Source organism: Centrocercus urophasianus, unplaced genomic scaffold (genome assembly GCF_019232065.1).
Source record: "Centrocercus urophasianus isolate 14NV4802_14NV808 unplaced genomic scaffold, USGS_Curo_1.0 seq_49, whole genome shotgun sequence".
NCBI classification, from domain to species: Eukaryota; Metazoa; Chordata; class Aves; order Galliformes; family Phasianidae; genus Centrocercus; species Centrocercus urophasianus.
Window position 1 is genome coordinate 88,975 of NW_024885077.1, and position 14,301 is coordinate 103,275.

Consider the following 14,301-nt stretch of genomic DNA (forward strand, 5'->3'; position numbering starts at 1 on the left):
AATTTTCCTGGGTTCAGAGGGTGTCCCTCCACCCCCCCCCCCCCCCCCCCCACCACAACCTCCTGTCTGGAATTGCAGAGCCGTGAGTTCTCCCCTGATCTCTCTTCTGCAGACTAACCCACCCCATTCCTTCAGCTGCTCCTATCGGACTGTTCTCAGACTCCTCATATCTTTGCTGCCCTTCTCTGGACACGCTCCGGGGCCAAGCAGTGTGCTTATCTGTCATGCAGGAGAGCCATAGAGCTTGCTGCCTTCTCCTGCTTCATGGTTCAAGTTAGTCATTTTTTAGGTTCTTTATTAAATCTTCGTGGCATCCAGTTTCACTGCTTGACGTTGGTCTGAACGACCTCAGCGAGCGATGGATTTCCCTTGGGACTGCTGAGCAGATGGAGTGCTTCTTCCTTCTCCTGGCAGTGGGGCTCTCCTCTGCCTTTCAGCTCGAGCCCTGGGTGAAGAAAAATCACTGTGCTGCACTCCCACTGCCCGCCCCACTGCCATGCAGAGCGGGGGCTCTGCCTTTGCCGCTAATTATGTTCTGCTGCAACCCGCTGCCTTTATTGAAGGTGGTTCATTAGAGCTGTTAAATAAGGCAAAAATTGAAACCAGAACTGCTGCAAATAATCCTTCTAATTCCCTAGCAATTTTTTGCCAGACAATTGTGGAAAATATGTTCTGGCCGCCTACGTTTGGGCAGCTGGCCAGGAGCAGCTATAAATCACGGGATATCTTTCTTCCTATTATCTCCCTCACTCTTTTTTCCCAGATAATACAGACCGCAGAGAGAGGAATAACTGATCTTATGGGCACACGGTGGGGAGGGAGACTATGCCCTTTGTCACACAGCCACAGCTTGGCACCCGGTCGGCTGGCAGACTACTCTGAAAATAAGTATTTTCCTTTCTAAAGGGTTTTCTATTCATCACAAGATGTTTCCTTTTCAGCTGACTGCTTTGCTGGCTCTCAAGCATGTCACACTCCATTAAGCAAGGCTGATTTTCCTTCCTTTTTAGGCTGAATTTGTATCAGCAAACAGCCCTGGATTAGCCAAAATCAGAGTATTCACCCTCACAGGCCCTGTTTTGCTGCACACTGGACAGCTGTTGGTAATTAATAGCTGATAGCATTCTGTGCTTTGTTCACAGAGATAGGGATCAGGACCTGGAGATGTGGCTGTGCTGGGTTCTTTGTTCAGAGCAAACCTAGCACCTTGTAAAAGGGTCTGTCTTATACTTTTGTAGCTGGAGTGATAGCAGCTTTAATTAATGTGCTTGGTACGTGTTAAGCAGTGGGGGAAGGTGCGTGCTGTAGTAGGAAGAGCTCACTTGCACAAGACTGAAACCAAGATGAAATATCGATGGCGTGCAGAGGGAGGAGCCAGGTTTGTAGGTTTGTTAGCTGCATCCTCTAACCCAGTACCTGCGAAACAGGAAAAAGGAATTTCTAAGAAAACCAGAGGGGGAAGCACTGTGGTAGCAATTAACTTAAGGAAGGGTGAAGTGTAAGAAGTTATAAGTGCAGGACTGTGCATAGCAGGGATAAAAAAAATCATTTACAGTGAGGACTGAAGGCCAATGAGGGGATCCAGCCCGCTCCAGCTGAGTCATCATAGAATCACAGAATGGCCTGGGTTGCAAAGGACCATAATGCTCATCCAGTTCCAACCCCGTGCTGTGTGCAGGTCACCAACCAGCAGACCAGCCCAGAGCCATATCCAGCCTGGCCTTGAATGCCTGCAGGGATGGGGCATCCACAGCCTCCTTGGGCAACATGTTCCAGTGCCTCACCACCCTCTAGGTGAAAAACTTCCTCCTAATATCTAACCCAAATCTCCTGTCTCAGTTTAAAACCATTTCCCCTTGAAGTCCTCCCTTGTCCACAGACTGGGGCTCTTTGCTGCAGGAATCATCTGAGCAAAGAGATCTGCCTTGTTTTAGAAATCATGAACCAGAATTCTGGATCCTAGAGCTGATCTCTTCCTTCCTGTGTGCTTTCTCTGAGCCTCTCACTGAACCAAGCAAATGTATTCATGCAGCGAGAGGCTGAATAACCGCGGCAACATGAAAGCAAGCAGCTTTCTTACATCATAAATCACTACAGAACAGCACTGGTCCCTCGTGGCATTGTATAAGCAGGGTTTTTTCCCTTTTGCCTCCGACCTTCTACAGTTTTAATATTCCAGTTTCAAGCCCACAGTGTGTATTTTTTGCTCTGATACATGAAGGTTGGATGGCTGAACCTTTGAATTACCAACCTGCTGAGCATTTTGATCCTTTTATAGAGGAATGGGGATTAAATGCTCCTCGCAGTCCTGCACAGTGCTTGATGCAGGGGCTGGCAGGCAGGAAACTGGGGCTGGGTGAGCTCCTTTCTGCAGAAGTATGCCAATGTGCTCCAGGAGAAGACCTTCTCTTTAATTAGGGTGTAAATACATTATCTCCTGTGGCAAAATCAGAGCCCTCCATCAGAGGTTTTCTATGAAGGGTGGTACCAAGCCCTAAGCCCCCAGCACTCTGCCTGGCTGGGATGTTTGCTGGGATTTCCCCAGAAGGGAACAGCATCACAAAGCATCCTGAGACGTGCTCAGTGGGGTCTTGCTGGGACGAAGCAAGCAGGGGAGTGCCCAAAGTCCCCTTGGCCACTGATATCTCTACGTGCTTCAGGTCTTGCAGGAGATCTGTACAGTACTGAGACCCTCTGCAGCAACATTGTTTTTGTAGAGATTGCACTGTATTTGCCATACCCCATATCATCCTTGGGTCCTTTTCTTTGTAGATGAAAAAGACAGGTGTGTACAGTCCAGGTGGCAGAGCAGCTCACCAGTTCTGCTAAGGTCACCCACCCCTCTGTGCACTGAGCCAGTCTGGAGGCGCAGTGTTTGATGAGAGTGTGGAAACAGAGGAAGGTTCAGAGTGTATCCACAGAGCACAACATGGGCACATTGGTGTGCCCCGGCACTGCAAACTTTAAGGAAGGAGAAGAAGGCTCAAAGGAGTTCATGTAGTTCATGTAGTAAGCTCTGGAGCATCACAGTGCTGAGCAGTGGGTTCAGGAGAACCTCATGAGGTTCAGCAATGACACGTGCAAGTTCTGTACCTGGGGCATAGTAGCCCTCACTACCATTTCATGTTGGAGGATTTAAGGATGGAGCACAGCCCCCCTGAAAAGGACCTGGGGGTACTGGTGGGTGGCAGCTGGACATGAGGCAGCAGTGTGCCCTCACACCCACACAGCCAACCGTACCCTGGGCTGCATCCAAAGCAGTGCAGCCAGCAGGGCAGGGAGGGGATGTGCCCCTCTGCTCTGTGCTGTGAGACCTTGCCTGGAGTGCTGCGTCCAGATGGGAGTGCTCAGTACAGAAAGACATGGACCTGTTGGAGAGCATCCAGAGGAGGGCCACAGAAATGACCCGAGGGATGGAGCACCTCCCTACAGGGACAGGCTGAGAGCTGGGGCTGTGCAGCATGCAGAAGGGAGAGCTGAGAGCAGCCTTCAGCATCTAAAGGGGCTGTAAGAAAGAAGGGGATGACTCTTCAGCAGAACAAGGGGAAATGGTAAAGGAGGAAGAAGGGAAGGGAGCAGCATTCCCTGTGTCCAGCCTGATGACAGAGCTGTGCTGGGAGGGGAGGGCAAGGCACATGGAAGTGCTGCTCTGTGGAAAAAGCATGGATTCAGCAAAAGCTGAGTAGCACAGGACATTAAAAATTCACAAAGACTGCACTGAAACCCGCTCTCCAATAGGATAATTTTAACAAGCAGTGGCAGAGATGAATATTCCAAAGAGCAGGGCAGAAGGGAGCCTGCAATAGAGCAGTTGCATTGGATACTTGGGGGTTTATGTATCCGTGGTTCTCGATTTGCTGTGAGAAATCACAGGAGGTAGATTTCTGTGGGATTGTTTTTGCATTTTCCTTGCAGTTGGCAGTGCCGAGCTGTGGGGGTCTGGGCTCTCCTGGTGCAGTTTGGTGCTGCAGAGGCTCCTGCTCCTCACCATGGGATGCTGTTTTATGTGTAATTGGGGAAAATGCATTGAAACATCCTTCTACTTGCTTAAAGCTGGAAAGCCTGATAACGGTCCTGTTTATTTTTTTTCCCTAATTTGAAATGATCCACTGGTAAAAAAATAAACAGAGAAGATATGATTGCTGTACTTTTGTTAAAAGGAAGTTGAGAAAGAATGTGATTAAAGATGTGCTTGTTAAATTTGCTGGAGCAGGAATTAATATTTGTTTTGTTTTGTTTCTCTTTGCAATCTTTCCAGAGCAGATGTGCCTTCCCTGCAGGGATGCTCTACTTCTGTGGTGCTCAGCTGCTTTGCAAAGCAAACAGATGAAAGCGCCTGGAAAGGTCTGCATACTGCTGGCTTAGAGACATTAAATACCTCTGGCAGAGCTGGGGCTCCGATTCCAGCCAGGCTGAGTCGCAGGGGATGCTAAGCACAGGGCTGGAGCTGAGCATAGGGCTGGAGCTTGGCACAGAGCTGATGATGAGCATAGGTCTGGCACTGAGAATAGCACTGGTGCCTACCACAGATAGGGCTGGTGCTGGAATTCAGCATAGGGCTGGAGCTAGGCATAGGGCTGGGGCTGGGCATTGGGCAGATGTTTGGCTGTGAGAATATCTGAGAGGGTAAGAAGGTTTATTAAGGGAGAGCATAAATTTAGGAGCAAGTGCCCTACAAATCCATGGGATCCAGAGGCTCTGCTGAGTCATGGAGTAAAGGAAACCTCCAAACTGATGTGTCTGGAGGAGGTTTGGCCATGGACAAAGGAACCAATGGGAGAGGGACCGTTGGACAGGAGCAGCAGTTTGTTTTAGAGCTTGTAATAGGGATTTGGGGACCATTAGCTTTCAAGAGCTCAAGGAGCTGGATGTCCTGTCTGCTGCAGATGGCACTGCACGAGGCTAACTCCTGCTTTCTGAGAATGCAAATGGAGATCTGCTTTCCAAATAAGTTTAATTGACTGCCTTCATCCCTGCACAGCTTGTTAGCTGGGTGGAAAATCAGCGGTGCTGCCAGTGCAATCTGGTTATTCCTCCATGGGGCTGCAGAAAGCAAGGAGTTTGTAGCTCTGTAATCCTCTGTAATTTCCTGCTAATTTGTCTACAGCCAAAAGCTCTAGTGCTTCATCTGCACATTTGGGAAGGAAAAGAGCAGCAGTTAATGAGAAGGGTAATGGTTTGTTAATGCATAAAAATGAACTATTTGTTGAACAGGTAGCGAACAACTATGGTACTTCATATTCTGATATACCTGTTCAAATATTAGATTTTCTCCTGCTATTGACTTTTAGCATATTTCCCATGGCTAGTGAATTCTCCCTGCAGAACAGTTAGCTTTAAGGCGCTGCAGGAGATGAGTTCTGTTTTTTTAAGCAAGGTTTTCTTGGGAGAACGTTACCTTAAGTGGAAGCAGGGAGATTTGAGGTCAGAATATACAGCTGCTGGGATTTCTGCAGCAGGATCAGTTACCAACAGGCCTGAGCTACTTCATCTCCTGTTTTTCTGCAGCACAATGATGGGTTAAGGCAGCTCTGTAGGCTACTAGTGTACTAAGCAGCAATTGCACTATGACCAGGCTGTTTGTACACTGGCAAAGGCTGATCCTAGCATTTAAATAATGAAAGAATGGGGATTTGTGTAGATTGTGTTTGGAAGAACGATGGCGTGATATCCAAAGCCAGGATATGGAGTGAGAGCAAGAAAAAAAAGCACATTTAAATCAGCTAGTTACAGCAGGGTAAGGGTTATCTGGAAAATCAGAAGCAGTAAAACCTTAACAAAAGGCAGCAGGAGACCGTGTGCTCCATCCCTCTTGCATGTCTCCTGCCTACCAGCCTACATTTGATTTCTATCTATAGCTCCCATTAGAACTAATTTCAAAATTACTTCTAATTCCAGGACGACAAAAGGCTTGATTTGAAGATGAAGGCTGAACAGCTTGGTGACTGTGCTGGCATGCTAATGGGCACTGCTGGGTGCCTGGCATTGCTGGTGAATGAGGTCCAGCTGTCTGACTATAAGGAAGTCTGCATTTTACCCAGGCCGTGTCCCAAAGGGAAGATTGCCAGCCACGCTGCTGCGTGTGCAAGGGAAGGAAGTAAGCCAGCTTCAGACTTTGAGGATACAGACCACAGAAACATTAAGACAAGGGAAACTGGACCCTCGTTCTTCTCAGAGCAGAAAGGAGTAGTCTGCCCTTGGCCCAAAGTGCCCCTGAGCAACAAGTATAGGACTCTGGATATGGAAAGAGGACAGGATGAGGATAATGTATCAGACCTAGGAACAAGCAGCCACTTTAAATTGGTCCAAGCAAGGACTCAGGAGAAGGATGTTAGTGACTGGGGGTTCCTCTGCAAGGCACTGAGGCTCCTGTTTGCTGCTTGGATAATCTCTCCAGAGAGTTTTGCTGCCTGTCGGGGGCCGCATTTTTGACTTCAAGAAGAGGTGACTGGGTACGACAAAGTGAGGGGACTGCTGTCCGCTGCTTCTGCTCATTCAGATTGGGTCACAGGAGGCTGCAACGAGGAAATTACAAAATATTAAAAGAGACCTTATGTCCCATGATAGTGTTGAAGGGTTTGGGAATACAGGAATTTCTCTTCCATCCTACTGGTTGGTCACTGGGCAGGAGGAGGAAAACAGGCCAGATGAGTGAGTGGCTGTGAGGATGGTGTCATGCTTGGGGTTTTGGGTACTATAACCTCAGACAAGTTTCAATCCTTTGATAGCCCTGTAATGTTGACATCAGATCAGACACAACTGACCAGGAGGGGCAAGAATGTTCTGAGCAGCAAGCCGGCTGGGCTCATCACCAGAGCTGTAAACTAGATTTGATGCAGGAAGGGAATGGACTTTTAAGTAACAGAGAAGGATTGAGGAACACTGTCACTTCTGGAAGTAGTAGGTGAGCACCTACTACTAGGTAGGGGAGCACCTCAGATTTGTCCCGAAGGAATCTGGGAGAACTCCTCCAAGAAGGTAACACAGCTGATAGCCCAGCTGAAACGCCTCTGCTCCAGTCATACAGCGTGGGAAATAAGGAGGGGAATGGGAAGCCACAGTGCAATTAGGAAGCTATGGTCTAATTGCTATCACAGAAATGTGGTGTGGCAAATCATACAGCTGGAACACTGCAATCAAGAGCAACAGAGGAGAGAGGGACGGGAGGAGAGATGGAGGGAAGGAGGGTGGGGGAGTTGCCCTCTGTGTTAAGAAGTGGATAGACTGTGAAGAGCCAAAAAACTGTCACCAACAGGTTGAGAGTTTGTGAGTTAAAACTAGGGACCAGACCAAGAAAGTTCAACTGTTTGTTGGGGCCACCTGGTCAAGGGAGCCAGTTGATGCGGCCTTCATGCTTCAGCTACAACAGGCAATGCACTCACAGGCTCTCATCCTGATGGGAATTTCAACCATTTGTATGTCTGCTGGGAAAATAACACAGTGAGCTGCAAGCCATCTAGGAGACACCTGGAGTCTTGACGATAACTTTCTGACCCAGGTATTGGACAGACCAACCAGAGAAGCATTACTACATCTGTGCTCACCAACAAAGAGGTCATTAAAGAGGTTAAGACTTTTTACATGGTCTGATAGTGATAGGACATTAAGGATTTAGATTTAAATTAGGTATTAGAAGAATTTTTTTTTTTACTCAGTGGGCAGTGGGACCCAAGGCCATGGATGGAGCTCTGGGCAGCCTGGTGGGGGCACCCAGCCCACAGCAGGGGGGTTGGAACTATAGTTTTCAAGGTCCCATCCAACTCAAGCCATCCCATAATTCTGTGATTCTATGTTTCTACGATCTGCTGCAGAGCAGAAAGCAAAAGAACAAAACTTACTAAATAGGTTTTGTAATGAAATTTGTTTTGATGTGAAGTACCTTAAGTTTCTGAAGGGGAGCTGATCTTCGTTGCTGGGGTAAATAACTCGAGACGGAATGGGCTGTCTGTCTGGGGGATGTCCTCTGCTATTTTGTGAGTTCTGTCTCTCTATGGAATGCTCTGAGTGCAGAGAGAGAAGAAACAGGAAGTAAAAATCTCCAGATGTGAGAGCATTGTATGGGAACAACTCCCATCAGCAGCCACAGTCACCATTAGGAAACATACAGAAGTGCTTCAAACAGAACTCGGTGGTGGTAGGAACACCATTCTGGCCCCAGGACATCTATGCATCACTCAGCCTGGTGTCATCCCTTGGCAAAGCATCTGGGCTGGGTGTTAGCTAACTGCCATGAGCAAAAAGGTGATTTTGGAGTCATTTAGAGCATTCTTTTCACTGGGAAATTACCATAATCCTAGCAATTTACTTCTTCCTCCCGCTGACCTCAGGTGGATGAAGGGTCCCATTCTGAAGGCACGCCATGTGCTTGCTGGCCTCTGTACCTACACATAACTCAGAGGAAGAAAAGAAAAAAGAGCAGTTGTTTTTGTTCACAGGTCACAATAATCTGATTTTCTTACCCATAGTTCTGTTGGAGTTTGAGTATTAAGCAGGACTGAAGCATTTTAGTGATCATACAGTAATAAAAATAAGGTACAAAATGTATTTCTAATATTTCTAGGTAATATATGAGCAGTTCCAACTGGACTTAGCAAACAGAATCTTGCTTTGTAGTTGCTTTAAGCTCTTTGTATCTCCGAGTGAATTTCCAAATACTCAGCCAACACATTTGCTGTATTTTGGATGATTTATGACGCTGGCTTCATTTCCCCCTGTATGGGAACTGCTGAGTCACGGCCTGAACCTCTGATTAATCACCTGAGGTGAGCCTTGAGTCAGCCAGAGGAGCACAGGTGAAGGCAATTCACCTGTGCTGCCGGAAGGGGTGGAGCCTGGCTCCACCCCTCCTGGACCTATTTAAGAGCTGGCTACCAGAGGGGAAGGATCTCTTCTGGAGATCCCCTCTTTTGGTATCTTCTGGTGAGCTCAACCCAAGGGTAAGCTCTTCCACTTATTCTCTTTTGTGATCATTGTCTGCTTTGCCTTACTTTCTTGATTATATTGCAATTATAACATCTTGGTTATACAAATTATAACATCTTGGTTATACATTATAACATCTTGGTTATACACCCCCCATTTCATCAGTGGGTGGGAACAGCCTGACTGCATGGTTAGAAAGCAGCAAAGCTGCTCCCAGCCTCGTCAGGTTGTTACAATGACAAATGGAGCAATCGTAAAACCCCCGCAAGGCAGCCCGATGATCTCCATCACGCCCTCCTCTCCCTAGTTAGTTTTAACTTTGATGGCTCTGTGTGTCTGGAAATTCGCTTTGGCCTTCGCCTGTGATTGAATTATGTTGAGAAGCTGGAGTGTGAAGAAGATGTTGTACTGCAGAGGGAATGATTGCAGAGCAGCTGCTGCCCAATTATCTCTTTCCTCAGTCGCTCAGTGCCTGCGCACACAATTTCTGGCTGATGACATTCGCCCTTGCTGACAGCTCAGGTACTGACCCACAGGACTGGGATTCGCCCCTTAAAGGTGCAGTGAACAGGTGGAGCAGGTTGCCTGCCTTTAGTAGGCTCATCTGCATGAAAAAGTGGCTCTGGTTTCTCTGGGTCTTACAGATACTTACTTTGTTTAATGAGATTGGTGCAGAGTCTCAATTTTTCTATTACCCTTCTTACCCAAAGCAGAAATGCATTCTAAAGGCTGAAATGCTTCCATGGGAGCTTCTGCAGGTAGGCTGCGTGGAAACGCTTGGAAAGACGTTCATCCAACTGGAGAGTTCCTATCTCACACACAACAGCTTTCAGGAAAAGCAGGTTCCAGAGACGTATCTACCCTCAGTGAGAGCAGACACTGCTGCTGTCAGGACAATCTTGCTTTGCTGTGGCTGTTGATAAGACCGCTCCTGGGGCACAGCATCTCCTCTGGTTCTTATCGCAGATGTGAGTCCATGGTGTTGTGGCCACCATCCTCCCTGCACAGGATTTTCCACCACTTCAATCTGACCTCCTACAACCCATCCCCTCTGCTTCCTCTTATCATTCGTGCTCCCCGAAACTGTCCCTGTCTGCTGTCTCCAGCATCATGCTGCTCCCAGTCGGTGTTGCAATTATAGATAGGCAGCCCTGGGATGACCTCGTTACTCTGCCTTGCTTTTATCTTCTACGTTTGCAGGCAGGTATTTAAGCTGCACTAAAGAACAATCAGCTTTAAGCTGGCTGCTGCTGGTGGTGTTATCTAGTGGGGAATGAATGTCTCCAGTGCTGTTTGCCAGTCAAAATTACACATTTCCCTATTCACATTCTGTGGGGTCTCAAAAAACAAAGGAAATTTACTGTCATCTCCTTTTTCTCCTAGATCCCTCACTCGCCCATCAGGGCTCTGTGTGCTTAAACGCCATGGGGCCATTTCCACACTGGTGCTGAAACAAGCCTTCAGCACACAGATCTGTGCTGTGTTTCTGTTGCAGTGCGTCACTGTGATGTTGCCATCCCGTGCTGCCAGAGCTGCAAGCTGCTGTGGGGCTGCTGCTCACTAACTGACTCTTGCAACCAGATAAATAAACCTGGGAAAAGCTAAGGAGGAGTAAAATGAAATAGACGAGTTATAAGAAAGAAACTAGGTAAAGGAAAATGCTTTTTCCTGAATCTTTCCAGCACCTTTCACTTTTTGGAGGCAAATGAGCTGTAAACTCAGATTAAAGCATTTTACTGAAAAAAGTTGCCTGACTTTACAGTTTCTCTTTCTCAGCAAGTCGACATAAAGAATTTCCTGGGAGATTAACTCTGTCTGCCCTTCATGAAGAAGCATAGCTTTGAGGTGAGCAAGTGCTGATTTCAGGTTTGCAGCAAAAGCACAGAACAGTTCAGATCTCCTGGAACAGAAAAATACTATCCTTTTGAGCTTGGTGTTAGTCGTTGCCAGTCAGGGTCAGTCAGCCCTTATTCCTGGTGAGGACACCAAATCGGAGCACCGTGGTGGCACTGCTCCTCCTGTGTGCGGAGGTGGATGTGTCTCATGGGAATGGGCCATTGCCCTGGGTGCAGCCTCTAAATGCAAAAGAGCATCACCACTGAGTTGGCATTCAAGTACCACTGCCTGCTCCAGCTGGGATATTCTGAGCAATAAGCACTTGCTTAAATATCTCCCCCCACCACATTGTTTGGTTTCTGCCTTCATATATCTGCTATCATTAATCAAAGTACTTTTTTCCAGACGCTCTTAAGTTTGAATCTTTTCCCTGCCGATGGGCATCTGTCCCAAAGCTGGAATGAAGCCCACAGTGCCTGAGTACCCAGTGCTCTGGGACAGAACTTCATTGGGCAGTGAGCCCTGATCCCGTGGAATGTATGAGGGGATGGTGCACCATCATTCTGCAACCTCTCTGCAGAAATGTGTTCATGTTTTGGGGAAGGAATGCAGCTGAGGGCACTCTGCAGACACTGTTCTGCTCAGAAAATTACACCCTTTTCACCTGTGGTTGTTTGAGATTTTGTTCTCCTGCTGTGTTCCTTTTGTAATTGCCAATTAAACAGATATCTGAGAATCAATTCATCATCACTCTAACTTCATCTGTGTCAGGCAGACGAAACTGGGTTAGCATTTGGCAATGCAAATTTGTTTTAGGAGCAGCAGACTTATTTAGTTCAGAGAAGAATTATTGAGGTGTATGTGGTAAGTTGGCTAATTTTGTCTTTTAGCATCGTTTCCTGAAAAAGCAGCAACAGGGTTTATAGCTGATTCGATTAAATAATAAATGAAGATATCATTTATATCATTTATATATTTATCATTCTCCTGCTGCAAAGTTGTCGACATTTCCAGTCTACAACCTTCTGAGGCTGCGAATGGCCGAATTCCTGGCAGTAGCTGACATGTAGCCAGACCTTTACAGCTGGAGGTTATTTTTTGATCTGAGCTGGGAGCAGAGTGCCTTTCCCACAGACAGCAGCTATCTTCATCTTTAGGGCCACCCCACAAGTCTGGAGGTGAGGATGGTAAAGTACCCCAGTACACATGGCTGGAGGGGGCATCAACACAAACCTGTGAGAAGGAGTTTGCCAGCGAGCTTGCTGCTTGCTGCTCCAGCTCTTGGTGCCAGGAGAGCACAGCTAAACCTCCGCCTTGTGACTCCTTCAGTAGGACCGGAGCTGATGGCTTTAAGTTGCACCAGAGGACTTTCAGGTTGGATATTAGGGGAAAAAATCTCATTCTTCCAATACCTGGTGAGACACTGGCACAGCTGCCCAGAGAGAAGGTGGAGTCACCATCCCCGGATTGTTCAAGAAACATGGAGATGTCACATTGAGTGACGTGACTCAGTGTTATGGTGGGGATGTGTTGGTGTTTGGACTTGGTGATCTTAGTGGTCTTTCCAACCTTAATGATTCTGTAATTCCACAATTCCTTTGTGTGCTGCAGCTCTGCCAAGCAGGCACTGTGAGCTGTCCCGTATGGCCAGGCAGATGGATCCTGTACGTCACCACCTCCCTGCCGAAGCAAAGGCACAACGTTAAGGTTACACAGCCCTTATGTGTTTAAACAGTTGGCAGCTAAAGCAAAATGTGCTATGCTATGTTTGTTAGCTACTATTTTGTATTTCTGTCCAGTCTGGTGTTGGAGAAGATGGAATGGAGGTGGTACTGCAGGGTCTGTCACTAAGCCCAGCCCGGGCGCATTCTGTGTGTGTTAAACATCCCTTAGTGAGCATCCTGAACATATGGCAAGCAAAATGTTCCTCCATTTATTTTATGTAATTAAGTTTTAGAATGCAGGTTGCAGGCTCTTTCTCTTTGGGCTTGCTTTGGGTTAATTAACCCAATTAGTTGCTAACAGCCAGTGTCTCTGCACCAGGGGCAATCAGCTGTCCCTGCTGCTGCTGGAGACCCCAGAAGTCCCCATGCAGTGGATAGCCTCTGCCTGCAGGGCAGTCCTGCAGAACCACAGGGAGACCCTCTGAGATCCCATGTGGGAACAGATCTTGGTTTCACATCACTTTGCCCCTTCTCACCCTGTGTGTTGCTGTTTGCAGATGATGGGAAGCTGTCCCTGGAGGAGTTCCAGGCCTTTTTTTCCGATGGGACGCTCAATGAGGAGGAACTCGAGAAGCTGTTCCACACCATCGACTCAGACAACACGAAGTAAGTTCCCCCCATCCCACAGAGCAGGGCACACGGTGTTTGGATGCCGCAGAGGGGATGCAGGCATGCAGTCCCTTTTGCCAAACATTGCAAAGTCTCCATTTCTGCTGGGTCTGTGTCTCTTTGTGGTGGCTCCTTTTCTCTTTGTGTTTTGTTTTTTCGTTTTTTTTTTTTGTGTGTGTGTGTTTGTTTTTGTTTTCCAGGCTGTTTTCTTTCATGCAGTTTGATCTCTGTGATATCTGAAGTGATGCTTGGTATTAGCTGTGAGGACATTTAAGTGGCCCTTTTGCTTTTCCACTCCATTTAAAAGCTTTGCTGCACTGTAAAAGGTAACAGTGTGAATGTGTGAGCTCCACCCTGCCCAGCTGTCTTGCCCACAGCAAACAGAGAGGATTTAGGACCAACCGCTTTCTTTGCCTCCCAGCCCTGCAGCCCTCACTGTGGGCACCTTGCCCTGTTCTGTCCCTATGTGGCCATACTTCTGTCTGCACAGAGCCCAGGCGTGGGGTGAATGCCACAGCAATACAGTACTTACTGTCCCACAGGGATGTGATTGGGTGGGGGGCAGCAAAGTGTGCTTTGGTTTTACAGTGTGCCAAAGATGAGGCTCAATGAGGCACCTGGCTGCTCCCACTGTGCACAGAGATGCAGCTTGCTGGGTTATTTCTCCTTCCAAGGGGAATCATACTTCAAAAGCCTGCATGGATGAGTCTGCTCAGAAACTCAAATGAAAGCCAATACTGAGTCATATTCCAAGAGACTGCTATTCCTCCAGAGAGAAAAAATCCATCCAAAGAAAAGAAGATGAAAAGAGTAATCTTATTTCAAATGAGTGCAGCAAGCACTTAGAAAAATAGTAGCCTGGTTAATTGCAGAGCCTTCAGCTAGCAGGTGAATGAAGCCTCTAGACCCTGCCTTACCTACATGTGTAGTGGCCACCAAGCTCAGCAGTGCCCGACACCAGTGTGATACATACTACTCATCAGCTAATTAATTTGAGAAATTTCAGGGGCTTCAGTCTGCTTCCTCTGCAGCTGATGCTGTGAGAGCAGCCAAGTGCCTTGGATTTTAGTGTAAAAAAATAACACTTGAGCCATGAGATTTGGAAGTGTGGGCCATTAATAACTTTAACTATCATAAAGGGGAATGAGGCATGCTGCCTCCTTCTTTGTGTGCCTGTTTATCCAGGTGATATCCATAGCATCACCTGGGC

General features: G+C 47.4%; 1 protein-coding gene across 2 annotated transcripts in view; it reads left to right on the forward strand.

The window, feature by feature from the left end:
- Window positions 1-14,301, forward strand: part of NECAB2 (N-terminal EF-hand calcium binding protein 2) — a 53,876-nt gene that overhangs the window by 14,655 nt on the left and 24,920 nt on the right. For both annotated transcript variants that reach the window (XM_042834721.1, XM_042834722.1), the window contains exon 3: window positions 12,980-13,088. In XM_042834721.1, coding sequence (XP_042690655.1) covers window positions 12,980-13,088 — 109 coding nt within the window. The remainder of the gene's footprint in view (window positions 1-12,979; window positions 13,089-14,301) is intronic.